Here is a 23,251-nt window from a genome sequence, read left to right as displayed (position 1 = left end):
ACATCTCAAATTTGTATGTCAAACGATCCGCTATGCGATTTTCTACAAGTATGCCAAATTTGGCGCGGCTACGCCGCGCTCTTCAGAAACTATTCGGGAAAAGCCCTCGGGGTCAATTTCCCCCCACCAGAGCGCGGGTTAATGTATTCTATTTCACTTTAATGACCTAAAATGTTAAATAACGAAATAATCTTGTCAGGGTCCTGATATTACGTCCATACCAACTTGAAATAGATGTCTTTGTTCGCTGGAGCATCAATCATAGGTGGATCCAGGGGGGGGGGGGGCACGGGGCCACGGCCCCCAAAAACCTCTGAGAGCGTGTTTTGGCTCCCCAAAGTATTCCCAGAACTTCATAAAAGTTTCGTCTACTTACCGTCTTTTTTAACTTTAGCTGTTTTAACTGTTTTGTTTTAGCTTCTGTTCAAGGTTCAAAAGCATTTCGGTGCTTTTTTCGGTTTTTGAATGGTGTCCCTACTAGGTACTCGCGAGAGGCACCATACACTGGACCTCGGATCCCACACCAGCCAGCTGGCGACGAACGGTTGCCCCCCCCCCCAAAACTCCAGGCTAGATCCGCCCCTGGCATCAGTCACCATCTCATAAGTTCCATCTTTAGTGAATTGATTTTTTCACTCCCGCACGGCCTTTTTGCGATGTAATTTTTCACTCCCACCCTAGTTCAAAAGGGATTCTAGCTCCCAGCCTCCCAAAGTCAGCCGATCCGGTTCATAGCAACATTCCCGTTATGCGGGCATTCCATGGCAAATTGACAGGGGGTACAAAACTAAATATTTCATATTTCGATGGAAATTATTAAAGGGGATTGTCTTATGCCCTAAATGATGCTGCGCGATTTTGAGAAAGGTCAGATCGATTGGCGAAGAGCTATAGCCTCCGGCATTTTTAGGTCAACTACCCGAGACATCTCTAAAAGCCTATATCACAATCAATAGTAATTTAAATTGCACAGCACTATACACCGCTTAAGCTGCAACAAGGCATCTTTTGGCTATTTCCAAATTTGTCATCATTTTGTTTTGAAAACCATGACAATGCGACCAAAAGTTACTTGGCCTATTTTCACCTTTTGGACATTCATAACGCTATTTTGCTAAGTGCAGAAATTAGGTACAAGTACTTTTCTATCAAAAGGGAAAATAAAAGATACGTTTTCCTCCAAACATGCTTCATATTTGTTCAAACCAGACATGCGCGGATCATTTCACGATAGTTCCAAGCGTAGTCAGTCGTGACATGTGTGCGGGATGTTACACCGTTGCACCAAAAGCCATTTTTGTCTAGCGTGCCATTCGGTGACAAGACTTATCAGTTGAACGCATTTTTGTCATAAGAATGCTCAAAAGTGAAGGGATAGGGGCTTACCCTGCTGCGAGCAAAATTGAGCATCAATTCCATTGCGCTTAAATGCAAATAAGTCAGTAAAAATATAGTCACGTAAAAAATAGGGACACCCAGTTTCTAATGTCCACACGGGTTGATAATACAGAGTCAGTAATAGTCACAGGGATTAATGAGAGGGGAGGGGGGGGGGGGGGGGTTGCAAGCTGGGCAGCCTGGCAACACTACTGCAAAGGATAGACCAATATTTAATGCTTTGTATTTTTTTGATGAACTGAAATGAGAGTATATATGAGTGTTTCTCCATTTACAACGGATCGTCAATAAGCTGATTTTCCAGCCCACTTCTCCCGCCGCGAAAATAAAAAGCAACGAAGACAATGGGCTGCCGTTCGGCGGGGCACAAACAAAAGGTGGTCGCATGTGCACGATGCGGAAGAACCACCAACTAAAAAAGTCACATGGCCTCTTGCCAAATGTCACTAAAGCAAAGAAAGACCCAGCATTCCTGGCAAGGTTAAGGAGAAGGTATAGCTGTTTTACGAGTCGGACCAGGTCAGCCGGATGTTAAGGACGACTGCGTTACGGTCTGACAGCTCAATGGAGCCAAAAGAAGAGTGCTCAGGGAATTTGCGACAAGTGTATGACATTTGCAAGCGGGAATCAAACAACCCTTCTATCGGTTTCCCCAAATGTGTTGCACTTCGTCCGAGGCACTGCGTCTTGGCCGGCAGCAGTGGCACGCACTCGGCATGCGTATACACACATCATCAAAATCCAATGCTGCTCATATCCGCTTCCAGCCTTCCTGACTTGAAATACTCTGACCCCTTGTTCACGCTGCATTTGATACGGAAACTTCGACCGCATGATGGTGTGTGTGTGTGTGTGGTGTGAGTGTGTGGTGTGTGTGTGTGTGTGTGTGTGTGTGTGTGTGTGTGTGTGTGAGAGAGAGAGAGAGAGAGAGAGAGAGAGAGAGAGAGAGAGAGAGAGAGAGAGAGAGAGAGAGAGGAGAGAGAGAGAGAGAGAGAGAGAGAGAGAGAGAGAGAGAGAAGAGAGAGAGAGAGAGAGAGAGAGAGAGAGAGAGAAGAGAGTGGAGAGAGAGAGAGAAGAGAGAGAGAGAGAGAGAGAGAGAGATAGAGAGGAGAGAGAGAGAGAGAGAGAGAGAGAGAGAGAGAGAGAGAGAGAGAGAGGGAGAGCCTTGCCCTGGTAAGGAATGCGTAATGAACATTTAAGTTATATCCTCTCGGACAAGTCAGAGGATAGCGACGAGCGTGGTACATCATGTGATGATATGTATGGGGAGATTAGGTAGAAACTGTGAGTAAGTACGGATCGCTGTGCGCTAGTGCCAATCACCGGAAGAAAGGAAGGAAGTATGATATCTCTTAGCTACCAAATCACAAAGTTGGCCAGACATCACTTTTTAGCTGAAAGTCAAGGTCAGTACTTTGCCCACGCAAGGGCTACTGCCCGCGAGGACCAAGTGGTTGCCCAGGGTGACCTCTCTGAATGCTGTTCATTCGTAGTGCACGACGCGGCCCAAGGCTTCCACTGGCACTCCGCTCAGTGCGCTGTGAACCCATTCGTAGCATGCTGGCGGAAGTAAGATGTGCTGTGCCATCAGAGCTACTGTCTCATCTCTGGTGGTACATAACTTAACACCGCCATAGTTCATGAGTTTTTGACATTACTCTCCTATACCTTCGTACCTGAGTGCCCAATCTAATAAATGTGTATTTCAAAGACGGCAGTGCCGCACAGTAGAGAAATCGGCACAGCTTCATCAACTCGTGCTACCATGAGGTTGCCCTGAGAGGGGTATTTTTTGTCACGTTACATGGTAAAGGGGTCTGTGACGGCATCGCAGGCATGGCTAGGCTTGCCGCAGCACAATAGGGCCTCAGGCTTATCAAAGATGGGTAAATACTGAGGTGGAGGACGTGTTCAAATTTCCTTTTAAAAAATGGGCAGCAAAACCAAGCTTGTCTATGTGTAGCGAACCACCATACGGAGAGCTTTTCAAAAGTTATTACGGTGGAGGCACTCGGGGCGTCTCAAAGTTCTCACCAGTGACGCCGACGATTCCGAGGGCTCACCATACGTCCACTGACGTGGGGTGCGTGGTAGCAGCGGGGCGGTAATCATTATGTGACTGTCAGGGCGCTGAGACCAAATATGTAAGTGGAAGGGTCAATATATGACATAAGTTGGCTTGCAGGCGAGCGGGTGATATCATTGCTGTGTTAAGTCGTTGCGTTGTATGTGGCAAACTACTCATGATCATATGTGATTCGCTGCGTGTGCAGATCACGTGCCAATGGATGCAGCCGTGTGTGATGATTAGCAAATTTCAATATATACATATATATATATATATATATATATATATATATATATATATATATATATATTGAAGATAATATGGTGCGTGTATTTGTGTTATATATTTCACGTTAATGAATTGCATAAACTTATGTTTTGTTAGCGAATTCTACGGCATTCGAGCTCGCTTTTTGGATCAGCAGTCAAATCCAAATGAAATGGGTCCTATATGCCAAGTTTGTAAAGAAAATGGCAACTTTCGGAAGAAAAGCGTATCTTCTTGAACTTGATCTTGTTAGAGAAGTCAAGAAAGAGAGAAAACTCAGTCAAAAAGTCACGTAAGAGTCAGAAGTCCCTGTAAATTTCTGCGTTTCAAAACATCGCATTGTGAATGCCAGAATGTACGAGGCTACAGCACCTCAGCTCTTACTCTAATCCTTCTAAAATGGTAGAGCTGAACTCGGGATATAAGGCAATCCTATTCTGATACTTTCAGCCATCTAAAAAATATGGGGTGTTTTTTCTGCCCCGCACCTGTCAATTTACCATGGAATGGGCCGATGACCTTCCCAGAGAGGGCTCGAAGGGTTTCGCGTCCATCCACTACTCCGGCATGGTCGCACGGGTCATGTTGGCCCCGCCTTGAGCATTTGCCAGCAGATCTTCCTTCGGCATTCTGTCAAATCCCAAACAAGACCAAACGGGTCAAGTAGATCGCATTTAGAGAAGTGCTAGTAGACGTGTTTTCCACAGCTTGGTTAACTCGTCGCGCGCGCCCCAGGGATTATAAACGGCACCAACACATCGCATGTCCAGCTCACTTCCACTTCGCCATGGAAGCAGAACAGATCTCGCGCGTAAAAATGATCGCGATGCATTGATGTTCCTGCGCCCAGATTCGAATCAGATCCACACATTTAACCCGGTCGAGCAGCGCAGAGCTATTTAATGTGTACCTAATCCATACAGAGCCCAGCCCGCAACGAATTTCCAATCGCTGAGCCGGGAAACTGCGTCCACTAGCGTCCTCTGCAAATAATCCTTGCATGGGCTGCGTTATTTGATGCTAGTTTGTACATATTAGGAGTGGTGTCCCGCAAATTAATTGGCAGTTTTGAACAGTGCAAAATGCGTAGCCCATCCGCAAAACACGGCAACAAATGGTGTCTGCACGGATTTTACCCAAATTCGTCTTAAAGTCAAGGGATGGAGCCATCCCTCGCCAACTAAATGGAAAACTACACCGCTGGTACATAGTTGTTGTCTGAGACGCATGCCACTGCTTGAATACATCCACCTGGAGTTAGAATTCACAAAAATTTCGGAGTTCCACACTGAAATGGGAATGTTTTAGCTGATCATGAAGCTGAACAAAATAGGTTGTAGCAAAAACGATGTTAGCTGTTAGCATGCCAACTGACTAATAGGTTCATTAGGAAATCATGCAATTGAAAGAAATAGCACTGAACATACCTTGACAGGCAGAACAAGAATGAATGTGTGATTACAAAGTTAAAATTGAACATAACCAAAACAAAATATTATCTCCGCTGTTGCGCGATTTTTCAGGATTGGCCCTATATCTGCTCCACTGCTCTGGATGTCACCAGAACGTAGCATGGATGGGCGTGTCGCGTGTGTTGTTCGTTTTTGCTGGTGTGTCTGCGGGTCCTGCTATCATCCGCAGCAACTGTTCCAGGGGTCTGCTTGTGTGGACGCGTTTGTCTATATGCGCAAACTTTAATGCATCAGCGCGTTGAGAATTACTCAGCAGCGCAGAGGCAGCGCGTTCAGAGGGAAATAAAGTGTGCCGTTTTCCTATGGGCTGGTTTCGGCCGGCAGGATCATGTCACTCTAGTCCTGCCAAAGGTCAGATGACCTCGTGCCTGTGCGCCGCACGCGTGCTTCAGAGCTGACGGTCATCTGTGGCTATCAGTATACGAGTTCTGCCGCTTCCTCCGAGGTTGATGATGATGGCCGTTCATCAAAAGACAGTGTCAGTAACGTATATTTCTGCAATAATGGGCAAGATACACTACCTATTTAACATAAACACGGTATTATTTTCTCGCACACGTAGATGCTTTAATGGTGCTGTCCATTGGCAGGGTGGTACGTGGGAAAACTGGCCTCAACATGTGTCGCTATTGATTTGATCGACGCAAGGATCACGTGGACGTTAAGACCATCGCTCAAACTCCAATTGGCTGCGAGAGATGCCCCATCAGGTAAAACATGGGTGCCGGATGACGGCTTCTATTGAGATTATGTGGAGCGCAGCAAAGTGAACGGTGCACACCCTACAACCCTGTCCAACAGCTACCAGTATGTGGTTCCGGCATAGTAAAAACGATAAGGCCGTCCCCGTGCGTGCGTGAACAACAAGTGCAATTTCAGCCGATGGCGGAGAAGCGACAGACCAGGAGCCCTTGAGAATCAGCGGGATCAGCTGAGGCTAAGGCGGTCCCACCACGGTTTAGACCATCTTCGGCCTCTCCAGCTAACTCTACAGCGTTCTTTGGTCGGCTTACGGGCCTACAGCGGCCCGGGCTGCCGGAGTCAGCTGATCCCACATGACCACCGGATCCGGTCCGCCGAGGATGGCTGGGGGACGCCCCAGCTGGCACCGACAGCTCCACACGGAACCGCCCGGGCACAGGAGGGCACATCAGATGGTGGTCGAGGTTTGCAGATGGAGCGTTTATTCGACGGAGCGTCGCCGGCGGCCGGGTCCGCCAGGGAAGGCCGCAGCCGCCAGACCCATCTTGTGCTTGGCTGCCTGCGCGGCCGAGAAGCCGCGGCCCAGGCCGAAGTCCAGCCCGCGCTTGCTGTGGGGAAGGACGCAGGCCAGAATTTCAAGGCTGCCCCCTCGATACGCTATATATGGGGCGTGCGTTGGTTGTTTAGCACATTTCGAGACCATAGGTGTATTTTGGATTTCTCTGGATTTGGCCGCAGAAAAAAGTGTGACTTCTTACTTGTAAGGTTAACACATAAGTAACGTGTAAAGTTCACATATTTGTGGTGCCCAACGCGACAGGACACGTGACGATGGTAAAAAATAGGTATGTTTTTGAGACTCTAACATGCTGCCTAATCTGTCACCTTTTTAGGCCAATTCCATTGGCCAATTCCAATGGTCATAAAAAGGGTATAAAGCGTAGAGCATTGGTCACCTGCGACACCATTTATCATGTCCAATTATAACAGAGATAAGTGGTTCACAGAAAATGAGTAATTAAATGACCGCATTTCGTATTTCGCCGGGTAGGTTTGGAAGTCCAGGTGGACTAAATGTCAACGCTTTCCGTAGCGGTATCTTTTCTTGGCCAGACCGCGATGCTCGAACAGCCAGGCGGCAGGCAGCGACATCTATTGGAGCCCTGGTGACCTATTCGCGGTAGGCATGGCCGGCGCCCTGTGCAGGCGGAAGAACGGCACGTGCTTTCGGAAGAATCTGTTTAGTTCTTACTGGGCCAGGCCGATCTCCTCGGCGTCGTTGAGCGCGCGCAGCCGATTAACCAGCTTGCTGACGTAGAGGTCGTTCTGCATGTTCTCCACGTCGTCCGCCCATGATTTTCTGTACAGTGAAAATTAGCGTCAAACGAGCACTCTGCACAATCATCAAATGATGATAATTTGGCGATTTGCAACCTGATATTCGTCCACGCGCATCATCATCGATTTTGGATGGCTTTACGCTAATAGTTCAAATATTTGGAAACTTTTTCTGCTTCTCATGGTAAAACAAAACAAATTATGTCTATTATGGAAAGCCTGGGATGACTCTAACTGTCCTGTTTGTACTCTGTGGAGCACTTTATATCAATTACGGAAAATACGTTAAACGAGTAAACTGAAGCATGCCCGTCCTATGACAACCACGGCGCCACACATGATGAGATGTTGCCATGCCATGATGCTGGATAACGAGACATAAATCACCAACTCATTGACATGTTTGATCATTGCACATACATCTTCGATTAATATTTAATTCTGCATTGCAGAACTCCACAAAAAGCTCCATTCGTAATATGGAACCTTTCTCACACCACTCAATCCCGATCAGCTGAGGGAAGGTTTTTTTGTAGAGGGAGTACAGTCAGGACTAAATACGAATACCATAGACTGTCTGCCACCGACCATCTAATATGATATACAGTGTTTGAGCTTGCGGGTGGGAAGCATGGAACCCCGTCTCCTTTTAGCTGTGCATTTCGTCCGCATTATTTTTCATCGCGCCTTTGCTATCCCCCAACCCAGTGAGGGTGGTTCATGTGTGTTTAATTTAGCATGAAGCTAAATTTTCTACTTGCGACAAAACTGATCGTATGCGAGGACAGTGCAAGTTTTCTATTGCGACAATGATGTTGCGTATCAGTGAATGCATTACCCGCAGCTCTTAAATGTAGGCCATCATGAGACAGGCCAAGTGAGAGCTGTAGGACCAGACACCGACTTTTAGTTGTGTTTGGATGAGCAGCAACACAACACTGTGGTTTTGAACCAACGAGCTATTACTGGCAAGAACACAACCATTTGCTCCGTGGATGAAGTTGTCTTTAATTCCACGGATATGCTGTTGGACTTAAACATATCATTTGTAAAGCTGTACCACCCTGAACAAATACATTGAACTGAGCCCTGAGAGGATCATGCCGATATCAGAACAGCTCTTTTCCTTCCAAAATAAATCATAAACTCCGAGCTCTCCCAGCTTCTTCTCATTCATCACACGCGCACGGAGATGCTTACCTCTCAGCGTTCTCCATGTGCGTGCTCGCGTTGCTGAAGGACCAGCAAAAGACGAAGCAGACGATGGCAGCTAGCCAGGTGCAGGCGCTGATAGCGGATGCGTGACGAGTCATGAGCCTGAAACGAGGGCTGGTCTGGGTGAGACAAGGATCATGGCTCAGGGTCAGGCAAAGGTCGGGCCAGTGTCAGACCAAGCCAAGGTCAGGCCAAAGTCGGGCCATGATATGGTTGAGTGAGTGTCCGATGGCGAAACATGTCATGTTGGACAGCTATATTTTACGTGCCGTGCGCTGTGTCCGAAGCATACAGCAGAATAATTTCCAGGGTTATGTTGTGACTGGATATGTGTATTTTGATAGAACGAATCAGCTTTCAGGCCACCACGTTGAAGTAAGATTGTCCCTTTGTATGCTTTTTTGTATTTTTTGTATGATTTGTACATCATTCTATGATTTGTATACCATTGTATGAGGGTTAGTGAAGCCTTAGCCAACACTGCACCGGCCAAGTCTGCACCGAAGCTGCACCAGCAACCAGCCGGTGGAAGCTGGACTAGTAGGCTGTACCGCAGTACATCAGGCCGTCCCCGGCCGGATGTGAGCGTTCAGTGACCGGCACGTGGGCAACCGTCGTCAGTCTGGGGCAGGCTGGTGGTCACTGAGCCGGGCTGCACTGAACGGAGCTCTGTGTGGGCCTGGTTAAGACCGTCTGGTCACTCAGCAGCAGTCACTCACAGCATTGGCTCGGGACAGGTCGGGGTGACCTTGGTTTGTCTACTGTTTGCAGGACAGGCACTCGATCATGGCCTCCGGATGAAAGGCTCGATCGCAAACCGTGGAAGCTAGGCAACCCACCAGACCAGACCAAAAAGTCTCGATTGCTTCCAGGTTGATATCTGGCCATAGGTTGGTTGACTGATTCGTTCTTAGCTTTCCACTGTCTGAACAGTGTCCAGAAACGTTATTTTATGCAGACGTTTTATCTGTGCAAAATCGCTACTAAAGGCTCCAAACCTCAGTCTTGTGAAAATAAACTGAAAGCTGCTGCCAGTGCATGACATTCCAGTTAAAGACTCATGGTGCCCAGCACATCGTTAGAAAGCTTAAATTGCAGTTTAAGCTATTTGTGAAATGCACTATATCAAATTCAGCTACGTAATAATGTGACATGTAACAGAACAACGTATTCTCAACGAAATTTCTCCAAGCGAGATTTAACTACAGTTCACCACGACACATAAGTGATCATTTGGACAACAGCAGCAACGTTAGAGTCCGCTAAAAACATGGACGGTACCCAGAAAAATACAATGGACGACTTTGATGTTACTTTTTCTCACGAAAATTACTGTCACCTGAAAGTGGCAGCGAAAGCTTGATCGCTATTGAGTTGCCCAATAATGAAAGTTATCAATAATTCACCAATAGGTTACTGACAACTAGCATTGTACACGTTACAAGATGGAAAATGCCCCCTTAGCCTTATGTGTTATAACAAGCATGTCCGCTCACTTACGTCCTTATATGCACGCACCCTCCACTGTTAAGTACTTGAAATTTACCTTGAAACGTCCCCATAACAGCGCTGATGGTCAACAACGTGAGACTCACTCGGTGCTTGTCCCGGGAGGAGATCGCCTCGTGGTCGCCGCTGTGCTGCTCCACCGCCGACTGCGATGCTGGTGCCGCCTCTCCGGCACCTTATATTCAATTCCCCACGAGACAGCGGCGACCAATGGACCAATGGGGCGAGGCCGCGCCCTCAGCCAATCAGAACAGCCCTCGGCCCACGCGAAACCGGACCCGTTCACTAGCCGCGTGGTTTCCAAAAAGCTGTCGATGAAATTAAAGGAAATGCTCCACATTTTAAAATGTTGACATAAGCATCATGTATAGTGAAACAACCTATCTCATAATGGCTGGAATACCTTTTAAGTGGAAAAGACTGCTCTAGACAGCACAATTTTCTGTTAGTGAACATGCTCCTTAAAGTGTCATGGCTTGGATACGTCATCCTGCCTTGCACAACATTGATTAAGAGCCAATTGACGGCCGTTATGTCCGGAAATCGCGCTCACGAACGTGGGATATGAGCGCCTCGACAATTATTGGGATTTCTTTTTTCAAAACAATGACAATGACAATGTTTTTCTCGGCCATAATTGTCACATGGTGTATGGAATGGTGGGATTTAAACAACGTTATCATGACGTTTTGATTGCCTGGGTGTTTTTGAAATGCTACACCCGACATGCCTTCCCGATTTTGGCGGGCGTGTAGGTCGGAAACTAGAGGGGCTTAGGCCTTAAACAAAATATGATCGTGAACAGCACCAAAAGGCCTTTAATATGCCTGGTCCAGTCCAAAACCCCATGTAATTGTAGAACACCCTCTAGGCTCAACCAAAAAGTTTTACCAGAGGTCTACCAAAACGTTGGCCTTTAGGTAGATGCGTGGAACAAAGCGACTTAGCCCTGCTTTTGATACGCTTATTGCAATCGCCTCTTGCAGGGGCCTCCTCTTAATGCAGCAGCAATGCTGCAAAGGTCGGCCTGGCAGGGTTATATGTGAGAGGATGACAAATTAGTACTATTTGAATTGCGAGAGCAGGTTGAGTCCCCGTGTTACGGTCAACGACCAAACCCAAAAGTGGCAACATTCAGTTGCATGGGATCTGACGCGAATGACAATAATCTCAATGGAATTAAAATGTTAAGTCCGTGCTAAGAAGCCTAATCCTATACCTTGTTCTGTGACCCCAGTTCTCTTCATCCCCCATGGCTTCTAACGTACAGCCTAGCACCATGCCAACTGTGTACATCACGCGCGGGCCATGTGTTGCGAACATGCTAGCGCTGTAGCGGAAGGCATGGCTGAGGACCAAAGAAACCATGCACGTTTAAAAAATAACGATATTGATCTGGCTTGGTCGAGAGCCAGCTTGCTTGCTGTTATGTTCTCAGTCCGTGCTCTGTCGGTACACGGCTTGGCGGAGCGTCCAGACACGGCGGATCCGGGCTTAGAACTGTATCTCTTCAAATCAGGCAGGGGGCAGCACTAGCGCCGCCACGTGGCCCTTCAGAACATTACACCTCCCCTCTGGGATCACAGGGTGCATTGTTGCCAAAAAACGCAAAACAAAACAACGCACTCCGCAAAAGAAAACGACACGCACAATTGCATCACATCTCCCCTCCCCGGGGCCGCAAAATGCATCCCATAACATCACCTTCAGTGCGACGATCACTCTTGGTAAGTACATGTACCCCACCGCACTTGCAGCCCCTCTGGCCTCCGCCTGTTGCGCTCTCCTCGGCGCAACGGTGCGGTTGCGGTCTGCGGTGATGGGCGTGCCGAGTGTGAGCGAGCCTCGCTGTTCGCTGCAGGTCCTGGTGACGCCTGCACAGCTACAGGTGACGTCTGCTCCCCTCCATGTGATGATGCTGTAGTCTCAGGCAGCGATAGGGCCGCCTCAGATGACGTCCGAGTTGTTTCAGGTGACGTCTGCGGCGCTCCAGGCTGCTCTGTTGCAGCTTCAGGCGGCGCCCGCTCCACATCCAGGGACGCTGGCGCATCAGACGTCGGGTGCGCCACTGCCACAGCGACGGAACTCGTTGGTTCACACGCTAGTGTAGCCGCTGGCGATTTGATGCCCTCCGAGATCAGTGGACGTAACGGACGCAGGAAGCGCCTGTTCCGTCAGTATACGCGTCCAGATGGTGCGCGGATCAGGAAGCTGCGGCGCTGCTGGCTGACTCCGCTGATGACACCGGTGCTGTCCCAGAGGCCGATGCGGGGGTCTTGGAGCAGCACGTGTTGACCCAGCTGTAGAGGGCGATGTGAACGTTCTGAAGCGTCGTAGTAGTCAGCCTCTCTGCGACGTCGTTCCGCTGCGCGCCGGTCGCATACATCAGCACGCTCTTGCCAGCACTTGGCGAAGGAGCTGTGGTGAGCTGGGATCATCGACCTCAGCGGATGGCCGAGGAGCACTTGAGCTGGCGATCGTCCGTCCGCTCTCGGAGAGTTTCGAAGTTCCAGCAGCCCCTCCGCGAATGCGTCCGTATCGAGGCCACCGCTGGCAGTCACCTTCTTGAGGAGCCTCTTGACGGCTTTCACTGTTGCTTCCGCGTGCCCATTCGCCTGAGGGTAATGCGGCGAGGACAGCTGGTGCTCGACACCCCACTTGGCCAGGAAGTCTCTGGTCTTCTTGGCCGCAAACTGGGGTCTTTCGTCGCTCAGGAGCACACTGGGCACTCCAGTCGACGCGAATACCTGCCGAAGACTGGTTGTCAGCTGATGTGCTGATGCCGTCCGGCCCATGTGAGAGACCCAGGGCCATCCCGACAGCCTGTCGGCGTACACCAGGTACGGACGCCCACCATATTCAAAGAAATCCACCGAGACGACTTCAAAGACTCTTGCTGGCAGACACATCTGGATGATCGGCTCCTTCTGTTGCTTCGGGAGATGAAGCCGACACTCTTGACAGGCCTTCACTACGTTGGAGATGTCGTGGTCGATACCTGGCCAGTAGACCACCTGTCTCGCTCTTCTTTTTGTTCTTTCTTCCCCTGATGGCTGGCATGCAGCTTCTCCAGAACGTCCCGTCGCAGGCTGCTGGGGACGACGATCCGCTGTCCGCAGATGACCAGGTCACCGTCTACCGCCAGTCGATCCCGCATGTTGCAGTATGGTCGAACTTGTGGGTCTGCTTCGGACTTGTGGTCAGGGAAGCCAGACAGCACGGCTTCTTTGAGGGCCAAGATCTCAGGATCGCGCTCTGAAGCCGCTTGCACCGCCGACAGCGCCGTGTCCTCGAACGGTGATGCAGCTGTCCCATCTCCGTCGGTGCTGGTCACAGCATGGATCGCCATGCTGGAGAGCTGGCAGGAGATCTCCTTTCCGGTGGTCTCGTCATCTCCAGTGGGCTTCTCGACCGGGTGCCTCAACAGGGCGTCGGGAATGGCGTGCAGCTTCCCCTGCCTCCATACTGCCACGCAGTTGTAGGGCGCCAGGCACTCCCGCAGGCGACGGAGACGAGGATTGGCAACATCCTGTAGACTCTCCCCGTTCAGAATGGGGTTGAGTGGCCGGTGATCGGTAGCGACTTCAAACTTCTGCATCCCTTGCAGGTAGATGGCACACTTCCTCATGGCCCAGACAATGGCCAACATCTCGACTTCGATTACGGCGTACCTTGTTTCCGTGTCTGTCAGGAAGCGTGATCCACACTGGATCAGGCGCCAGTTTCCTGCTTTATCTTGCTGCCTGAGACAAAAACCGAGGCCCTTCAGGCGTGCTGCGTCTGTCTCAAGGACCGTCCTCCTATTCGGGTCGAAGAAACCCAGAACCGGCGGCTTTACCAGCACCGTCTTGACCTCGTTGAAGGCCTTGGTGTGCTCTTCCGTCCACAGCCATGCGTTCCGTGGACGGAGGAGCTGACGCAGCGGCTCTGCGGCGCGCGCTTCGTCTGGAGAGAACGCTCCCATCTGATGGACCAGGCCGAGGAAGGACCTGAGATCCGTCAGACACTCCGGCTGTGGGAAATTGGAGACCGCCGCCGTCTTCTTACTGTCCGGCGTGTAGCCACTGGTTCCGACTGTGAAGCCACAGAAGTCGACTGTTTCCGCCGCTAAGACACACTTCTTCGTGTTGAGAGTGATTCCGTTGTCTTCACAGCGGGCGAGGATGTTCCAGACGTGCCGCAGATGGCCGTTGTAGTCGGAGTCCCATGCGATGACGTCATCGACGATCTTGCAAGTCCGTGGCACGTCTCCCAGGGCTTGGTCGCCTCTCTGGCTGCAGACGTCACCAGAGGAGACCAGTCCCATGGCCGCCCTCCGGAACCGGAGCCGTCCCCACGGCGTTATGAAGGTGGTGAGGTCCTCGTCCTCCTCTCTGATGGGGATCTGATGATAGCCGGCCTTTGCGTCGAGCTTGGTGAAGAATCTGGCCTCTGTGCCGATGGATGCCACCGCGTCGTGCGTGCTTCTCACGGGATGCACGGGTCTCTTTACGAACTTGTTCAGCCTGGTGAAGTCGACAGTCAGGCGACATCCAGACACCGCTCCGTTCTCTGACGTCTTGGGCACTGGCACCAGAGGATGGCACTAGAGCGTCGGATGACCCACTGGCTCGATGACTTCCTTCCGTATCATGTCGTCAAGCTGCTCCCGTACCTCATCACGCCAACAGAACGGGATGGCGCGAGGGGCGTGGGTCGCGAGCGGGACGGCATCTTCCGTGAGCTCGATCTTCATTGTTCCGCCAGCCATCTCCCGCAGGGGACCTGAAGCATCAAACACCCGCGGGAAGGCGGCCTTCATTTGGCTGAAGTGCTCCTGTCTGTCGTGGAGCGGCGGTACTCCGCGAGATGCCGCTCCCACCGTCTTGGGATTCCACCGCGGCGGCATCTTCTGCGTCGTTGTCTTCACACATCGGCTATCTCGTGTTGAAGATCTATGGTCGTCATCGGCCTCCTCCCGGTCGACATCCTCTTCAGCAGCAACTCCAGCAGCATCTCCAACAGCATCTCCAGCAGCTGCAGTCATCGTCATCGCCTTTATCTGCTGAGGGTAGTTCTCGGGAAGAATGCCGAGCTTGATGCTGTCGTGCCACGAGAGCAACGGGCCATTCAGCATCTTCACGACCGCCGCCTCCACGGTGTGTTGAACTCGCCCGAGCTGAAGTGTGAGGCTGCAGGTGCCGAAACACTGCATCTCCCTGCTGTCCGCGCTGAGCAGCCTGGTTGTCGGTGGCGTCAGATTGCTCCGGCTGATGCCGAACCTCTCGGCATACCGCAGCGACACAGCCGACGTCTCAGCTCCGGTGTCGGGCGTCCAGTAGGTCGTGGTCGTTCCGCCTCCGCCCGGTCGATAAAGCTGCAGCTCGACCCGTGGCAAACAGCGCGCCGAGACACCCCGTACACGGGCGTCGGGAACCCGTCTGACGCCCTGGGCCGGCGCTGCCGTCACCTGCTGCACAACCTGGACGGGTGACTGAACGCGTGAACCGCTTCGGCGGTCCTGACGGCGCCGACTGTTGCTCCTGCCGCGCCTCTGTGGTTCAGCATGCTGGCGCCGGCAAACAGCCGTGAAGTGTCCCTGCTCCTGGCAGTGAAAGCATGGGCGCCCAACCGCCGGACACCTCTGCTCATCCCGGTGAGCCGCTCTGCCGCAGCGGGCGCACTTCTCTCCAGACTTCACCGCTGACGACGATCGCTTATCTCGCTGGTATCGAGATGGCTTGGCCAGCGATGACGTCACCGGCTGCCAGATGGCTGACGTGCTGCTGCTGGCGTTCTCAGACGCACGGCAGATGTGGGCTGCCGACTGCAGCGTCAGCTCCGGCATCTCCAGCATCCGGCGCCTGGCGTCCTCATCTCAAACGCCGACCACCAGCCGGTCTCGGAGCCGGTCATCGATGCAGAGCGTGCAGAAGTCTCAGAACGACGCCGTCTCCCCCAGCGCGCAGAGAAACTCGTCGAATGTCTCGCCCTGCTGCTGCACGCGCGTGTTGAAGTCACAACGATCGATGATGATGTTGCGCTGGCGACGTAGATGCTGCTGCATGTCCAGGACGATCTCGTCGATCGCTGCGCCCGTCTACTGATGCAGCCCGAATCTGACAACCCTGACCCAGTCGTCATCCAGCAGCGCGAGCAAAGCAGCCCTCTGCTCCGCTTGGGATAGGTCGTCCAGGACCACGAGTAGACGGTAGCCGTCAAACTTGTTTCTCCACGCCTCAAACTCCTTCAACGAAGCAGACGCAATGAGCCGCGGGGCCGGTGTCGCCGCTGCTGGGAGCCGCGACCGTGACCTCTGGGGATTCTACAGTGGCTCATTTGGATTTTCTAGGCCAATAACGTCAGTAGCATAACCGGATTTTTCGTCATGATTTCCATAGATATATGGGGGACTCCGCACAGATGGAAACCAGGCCCACAATTGTCATTGATGTCGTCCACCCATGTTCACCCAAAATTGTTATTTTTTCTGAGCCATTGAATGAAAAAATGGATAAAACCGCCCTGAGCACGTTTCCTTGCAGCCGTTAAGGAAGCAGCACTGACACTCGACGCTACAGTTTCCATCAGTCACGAGACGTTGGACGAACAGCTAATGCCAAGTGGCGGTCAAAGGGAGAGCAAAAGTGACCATGAATCAGGAGGCAGTGTTTTTCAATGCTTTATGAAATCAATACCTCCGCATGGAACGTGTTCCGAATTTTAGTTTTCATCCGTACAATGGTTAGATTGATATTTGGTACGGGTTAGCACTAACAGCACCATGGACTCGGCGCGAAGGTGGAATATCTATTTTTCGCCTTTCTTTATCTGCCAATGTATTCAGAGCAACAGATTCAAAACTGCGCAGGTGAAAGACATGCCGCAGTCAAGATTTTTAACGACAAAAAGTGATCCCCGTTTAAGCCCTTTGGGCCCCTGATCATCAGAAGAGCCGGTCATAGTTTCAGGGACCCCGATTAGTGCAAGAGTTATTCAGTGACAATTGCGGACCCCGGTCTAGTCCCTGCCTGGACAATGGGCCCATACCGAAATGGAGCCGACTGTTTGGTATGGCTGGTCAACAGAGATGCCCACTATTCCAATGGGCACGAGAGGCCCTCTGGTTGACATCAGAGGGCCGGGAGCTGCGAATCGCAGCCTCTTGACACGCGCCCGGGTGGCAGGCTGGATACCGTTCGCTCAGGTGGGTGGGTGGGGAAGAGGGGGGGGGGGGGGGCAACTTGACCCCGTGAAGCTTAAGGAACTACGAAATCCAGAAACAGCAAACTCACAGGGTGTACTAGCCTGTGCGTGAACTCACTTCGTGCAGAGTTTGAGGTTCCTAGGTCATGACCTTCGGTTTAAACAAGTTCAAACAATGTGAAACTAGGTTGGTCTCTGAAGCATCCCAAAAACCTAGACACCTGTCCTAAGCAAAAGACTGCATGCTCATTAAGGTCATTGACCTTGTTTAGCCTGTCAAAGTTCACGGTGACAAAGATCGTACAAAACCGCTTCGAGTTTTACATTTGAATAAGCGACAAAGACTACGCTGGACTGTTTGTTCCAAAAAAGTTAACCTCGGTCATTCTTGGTCAGTGACGTTTTCTAACCCCTAAGAAGTCCGTGGAATACGTCTGATGCGGTTCATGTGATCAATAAATTAGAAAGCAACACTAGCTCTACCTACTGCCCACAGCAAACCTAAAGTAATAATGCAGGTTGGTTTTGAGCTTCGTCTGACCTTGACACCTGACCCTAGGTCAATGAAATTTGTCTCGTCGTTGCGTTGCCTAAAAATGCATCGCAGAAATGCATGTTTCGTCCAACATCCCGTTGCTTCATTAGTTTAAGCGATTCCCAAAAAATAAACTTCGCTGAATTCATGGCCTGACTTTTACATGTCGTGCGTCAGCGACCTTACAAGATGTAGCTAAATTTTTATACCCAAGAATCCGCTATTCAATTGTCTACAGCGATGCAAAATTTAGCGCGGCTACGCCGCACCTTTAGAAACCATTTCTGAAAAGCTTCGGGGAGGGGTTCATTTGACTCCCACCCGAGCGCTTGTTAATGCGACCGCAAACTGGCACTTTCGGCATTCGGTCAATATCATCGAGCCACTGATCGCGGGTACCGAGGGGCCCATCGCCCTCCGGACCCAATGAATGGATGATGGGGAATGCTCCTGCCCGCTCCCCCGTCCTGCACCAAACAGGTTAAATCTCAGCTAAGGTGGTGGACATAACAAATTTAGACATATATTATTTTTTGCAAAACATGTTGCTTTACACAAAGAGTTTCATGTCTAGCATTGCGCTAATTTCCGAGATCATTTACCATGTTTTATGATAATTGCAACTATACACTTCTCAGCTGGAAACAAATGTGAAGGTGTTGGACACGACAAAGATAGAGCCGCATAGTAACTGATCCGAAAACATGACACTTAACATGATGCGCGTAGCTGCAGAGAATTAAATAATGGATCGTCTGAGATTAAAAATAAGATTCACCTTGAAAGGTTGCGAACCTACAGCAGGTCACGCCATCGCTGTCAGCGAACGACGTTTCTACGGAATCGTTCAATATGATGCAGCGACGGAGTGTTGGACGAAGCCATATATACATAAGGTAGTTTCTTAGGTAATTAGCCAAGTGAAATTACAAACAAAACTAATTCCGTTGACCCAAGTTTTGGTAGTAAGCTCAGAACGAGGTCAAGGCTAACCTGTTTTTATTCTCGAGAGCTTGATTTTGTGGGGTCGTTTCTGGTGCTTGCTTCGAATCTATTGATGACAGGGCCCGCAACAGACATGATCTACGGGCTTATTCAAGATCGGAGTAAGTCACTGACCTAAAAGACCCAGTTCAACACTTCGATTTTAGGGATGTATCACCTAGCGTAATCCCTGACGCTTATTTATCTTGCAATAACTGAGCAATCTTGCAGATATCTTGTTACCTAGACCATATCAAGGAAAAACAAGGTCACTGACCTCATTTAACTTTTGATTAGAGCAGGTGCCTAGGTTCACGGCGGTTGCATGAAGAGATATGGGGCACTTGACACACCAATCTGGAGTTTGACATTGCTTGACCTCATTTGACCCCATAGTTCTCAGGGGTTAAATTGACCCCCCACGCGAGCGCGGGGTTTTCAGCCGGCCTTCCAGGCGAGTGTTAAAGGGAATGTTTCACAGCTGAAGAAGAATGGATCAGAAGAGCTGCACTCGTGACGTGCCCCGCATCCTAAAGGGCTCGTCTTATGTGCGGGATATTTCATGGACCAAGCCTTACCTTTGCTGAAATCCCGCTACGGTGATGATGTTCTTGCCATGTTGTTGAATTTTGACGTTCGTGGTAGTCATTTTCCGACCTTGTAAAGCCCTTTTACCTTAAAACCAACCACCTTACATGTATAAAAGCTGTATCATATTGCAGCTATATTTTTGTCTTGATCCAAGGTATTATCTTGTGAAAAACATGCATACTTTTGTAGACTGGTCTAATGTATAAAGGAGTTGGGATGAATACAAGACATGTAAGGTATCTACGGGATGCTATGCCGTACAAAATCAACATAAAACCTATCGCGACTTCTTCAGGCACCAAGTGTACTAACATTTCACGAAAATGTTTTGCATTTCCTTGGTCCAATATTCCTTTTTTGTCCATATTCACTGGGGGGGGGGGGGGGAGGCGCATTGGGTGGACTCATGTCAGCATCAGTATACAAAGTGACGCCCCTGGTCCTGGGACATGCAAACAACGGGAACAACGGGAAAAGGCCCTGCATAAGGCACGGCGATTCGTGAGACTGTCAGCAGGAAGACGGTACAGCAGTCAGCGTGTTGAAGACATCGTGTGTTGGGCCAGCACTTGAGCGTCATTACTTCCCGGCCGTCGACGTTTTAAAATGGACCAAGCAACCAAACGGATTTTGAGTCGAATTTGACATAGCATTGGCCTCCGTGGTGCTTTTGGTCAGCGTGTTCAGCAGTTAACCGGAAGGTTGGTGGTTCGAGCCCATCTGAGGGCATGCCACGCTGGCCAACTTTGAAGAACTGAAATTGCTGTATTGCTGGACAACGGGGGTCTCATCACCAATCAGTATGGTGACCGTTCGTGCCGAAAATCAACATCACGCCGAACCCCTGACGCACCCGCCGCCAAAATATCTCAAATGAGAGGGATAAGCACCTCAGACCCTTACTGAGTGGAACATCGCTGTGCGCGAGATGCGTGCGGCTATGGCCTCTGGGGTGCGCGCGACGTTTTAACATTTGCTCGGGAGCGAAGTCAATTTGACCCGGAAAGGTTTCACCAAAAGGATTTCCAAACGGCGCGACATAGCCGCTAAATTTTGCATAGCTGTAGATAATTGACCAGCAGATTGTTTGGTATGCATCTCTATGATAGTTCCTAGGCGGCTTAACACCTGGATTAACACATTTCACTGACCTGGGGTCAGGGCCAAAGGTCAGATTCAGGCATAAACAACCTGTTTCATTACTCGGCGCTTATTAAATGCAAAAAATCAAAACAGTTCTTTAGCATTTTTGTCACTATGCCCTTGGAAAGTTCATGCAAGGTTACTGACCTTACGTGAGCACCAGTGACCTTTTCCTTAGAACAAGTGGTGGTTGCATGAGAAGGTCTGGATCACTTTGGACATATGCCTGGAATATAATCTTGTGTGACGTTATTTAACCCTAAGATCGTGATCTAGGAACCTCAAGCTGTGACAAAAATACATTCAAGTACAGACCAACACACCCTGTAAATTTAGTGTCTCTAGGTCCTATTTTCTGAGACCTCTGGGAAGGGGGGGGGATCAGATTGACCAACACCAAAATGAAGAGCATGAACCGGCCACCCAGGCGCGGGTTAATCCGACTGTGGAAACCATGTCCACATGTATCTGTCCAAGCGCGATCCATCTGGCCAGTTTACGTTTACGTTACGTTACGCTACGTTTACGTTTGCGTTTACATTTACGTTTACGTTACGGTGGAATTCTCCATACCCCCGACACGTTTGGCTGTTAGTAATACAATTTTTGTTTTCATCCGCGATTCGTTTCATTACATTTACTCTTGACCCCACCAGAACGATACCGTTGTTTTTGAAGAATGCCTTTGGTACATTGGTGTTCAGTCGAGCGTTGATCTAAACTGCCGCATATCGCCGACACAGCCCAAACGCAATGTACACTGTTGGCATACTGCTGTTGTGAGCACCATATTCCAGTGGCGGACAGAAATAAGCCGAGATTGATGGAATCGCAGTTACCATTAAGTTTAGCGATTGTGCTTTAAGCACGGCCTGAAGATAACAAAACCGGTGAGACCATTTTCATCTGCGACAGACCCCTAAAAGCTGAAATGATTTCACTTTTATATAGATAAGGCAGAAGCATTAGCCTTATTCCTCGGGGAAAAACCAAGAGAATGGAGATAACGTTGGGTTAATATTTCAGCAGAATGCCTTTATCCAAACAATACCTGAGATGTGTTGCCGCTTCATACACTTCGGCCACTGTTTCGAAAAAAGGCATATTGCCAAAATGTTACCCGAATACATCTCCATTCTCCTGGTTTTTCTCCAAGGAATAAGGCTAGCACCACCGTCTCATCTATGTGAATAATGTTCCTCGCCAATGCACTGAGCAACTTAGGGAATTCCACTTTTGCGTTCGATCGTCAGGTACTACGCTTCAACTCAAACCGCTGCCGCAATTCAAGTGCCAGTGGTGAGTTGTCTGCTCACATACGGCCCATACCAGACCGATTTTGACCGACCGACCAACCGACTGCTGCATAAGGAGAACGTCCCTGCAATAGCCGAGTATAGCACACGTATCTGAAGCAGGACAAAGCCCTTCTTTCTATATATCTAACTACAAGGTAAGGTTTGGCAGCGCAATCTCTGGTTAAATCCTTTGAATTCATTGGGCAACCGTTCGTGAATCACCTGGCTAATTGAACGGGTCCCGGTTTCGCGTGGGCATGCGCTGTTCTGATTGGCTGGCGGTGCGACCTCGCCCCATTGGTCCATTGGTCACCGCTTTGTCTCGTGGGGCCTTGAATTTATAAGGTTGGCCGGAGCCATAGAGCGCGGGGCACCAAGCATTTGCAGTCGGCCCGGTCGGAGCAGCACAGCGTCGACCGACGACGGCGATCCTCACTCCCCGGACAAGCACCGAGTGAGTCTCACACTGCTGAACCTCTCAGCGTTCAGAACAACACCAACGTGTTACTAATCCGAAAGGACGCTTCTTACGTGTGCTAACCTTTCAAATGACATGGTCCTGGGAGACGTACGTTCTTAGTGCCGTTATGAGGAGTGCCTTTAACACAGCGCCTCTGGTGGAGGGTCCAAATTTGACCCTCGAAGGTTTTCCAGAATGCTTTCCCAACGGCGCTGCGCAGCTGCGCCACATTTTGCATGCTGTAGACAATTGAATAGCGGATCGTTTGGTTTTTAAAAATTCAAATGCACCTTGTAAGGCCACTGACCTACAGTAGGTCAAAATAGGGCATGGATTCTGCGAAGTCAATCTCTAGGGAGTCGTTCAATTTGATGCAACAAGGAGTGTTAGACGAGAACGTGCATCTCTGAGATACTTTCTTAGGCAACACAGCAGGTAAATGAGCAAATCTGATTGACCTAAGGTCAGTTTTGAAGGTGAAGCCAAGATCAAAGTCAATCTGTTCTAGTACTTTGGGACTTGCTACATGGGATAGTGTCCGATGCTCATTCCAAATGTATTGATGTTATGAGCCGCATTATACATCTTCCATGCATTTCTCAAATATCAGAATAGGTCACCGACCTAAAATGACTCAGGCCAACATTTTGTTTAGGAACATACTACCCAGCGTAATTTTTGTCGCTTATTCAGATGCAAAACTCAAAGGAGCCCGGTACGATTTTTGTCGCCATTGCCTTCGAAAGGTCAAGCAAGGTAACTAGCATTAAAGAATCTTGCAATCTTTTGCTTAGAATAGGTATCTGGGTTCTGAGGGCACTTAGTAGACCAGCCTGGAGATTGATCTTGTTCGACCTTACTTGACCCGAAGATCATGACCTAGGAGTCTCAAACTTTGACCCAAATGAGTCTAAGTACAGGCCAACACATCCTGTGAAGTTGGTGCCTCTCGCTCTCTTAGCTGCTGAAATATCGGGGGCGTTCAAATCAAGCCCCACACGAGCGAATGGTATCAAGCCGGCCACGCGAGCGCGTGTTCAGTTCATTTTTAGTGCTTAACAAACGAAAAAGTGTAAGGTATACGTG

General features: G+C 49.9%; 2 protein-coding genes across 2 annotated transcripts; both read right to left on the bottom strand.

The window, feature by feature from the left end:
- Positions 1 to 6,080: 6,080 nt before the first annotated feature.
- LOC119092477 (diuretic hormone class 2-like) lies at positions 6,081 to 11,223 on the bottom strand. The gene is made up of 5 exons (XM_037215439.1): positions 11,189 to 11,223; positions 8,446 to 8,562; positions 7,160 to 7,267; positions 6,448 to 6,515; positions 6,081 to 6,115 (listed from the first exon to the last, which is right to left on the bottom strand). The coding sequence occupies exons 1-5, from the start codon at positions 11,221 to 11,223 to the stop codon at positions 6,081 to 6,083; spliced, it is 363 nt and encodes a 120-aa protein (XP_037071334.1).
- Positions 11,224 to 12,143: 920 nt separating this feature from the next.
- LOC119092476 (uncharacterized) lies at positions 12,144 to 15,796 on the bottom strand. The gene is made up of 5 exons (XM_037215437.1): positions 15,743 to 15,796; positions 14,632 to 15,430; positions 12,968 to 14,535; positions 12,531 to 12,716; positions 12,144 to 12,269 (listed from the first exon to the last, which is right to left on the bottom strand). Exons 1-5 carry the CDS (start codon positions 15,794 to 15,796, stop codon positions 12,144 to 12,146), a joined length of 2,733 nt encoding a protein of 910 aa, XP_037071332.1.
- Between the last annotated feature and the right edge of the window lie 7,455 nt (positions 15,797 to 23,251).

This window comes from Pollicipes pollicipes, unplaced genomic scaffold, assembly GCF_011947565.3.
Source record: "Pollicipes pollicipes isolate AB1234 unplaced genomic scaffold, Ppol_2.1 Scaffold_3447;HRSCAF=4054_pilon_pilon_pilon, whole genome shotgun sequence".
In the NCBI taxonomy this organism is placed as follows: domain Eukaryota; kingdom Metazoa; phylum Arthropoda; class Thecostraca; order Pollicipedomorpha; family Pollicipedidae; genus Pollicipes; species Pollicipes pollicipes.
The sequence above is the reverse complement of the archived record's forward strand: the minus strand, read 5'-3'. Positions and strand labels throughout refer to the sequence as shown.

Bases quoted from the DNA above. Each gene is read 5' to 3' on its own strand.
- LOC119092477 (XM_037215439.1), bottom strand. From the start codon at position 11,223: ATGGGGGATGAAGAGAACTGGGGTCACAGAACAAG. The intron at 8,563-11,188 runs GTATAGGATTAG...CCCTCGTTTCAG, and splicing joins AACTGGGGTCACAGAACAAG to GCTCATGACTCGTCACGCAT. The intron at 6,516-7,159 runs GTAAGAACTAAA...CCTTCCCCACAG, and splicing joins GAGGAGATCGGCCTGGCCCA to CAAGCGCGGGCTGGACTTCG.
- LOC119092476 (XM_037215437.1), bottom strand. From the start codon at position 15,796: ATGCCGGAGCTGACGCTGCAGTCGGCAGCCCACATCTGCCGTGCGTCT. The intron at 12,717-12,967 runs GTATCGACCACG...AGTCTTCGGCAG, and splicing joins ACAGGTGGTCTACTGGCCAG to GTATTCGCGTCGACTGGAGT. The intron at 12,270-12,530 runs GTGACTGCCAGC...CGCCCTCTACAG, and splicing joins TCAAGAGGCTCCTCAAGAAG to CTGGGTCAACACGTGCTGCT.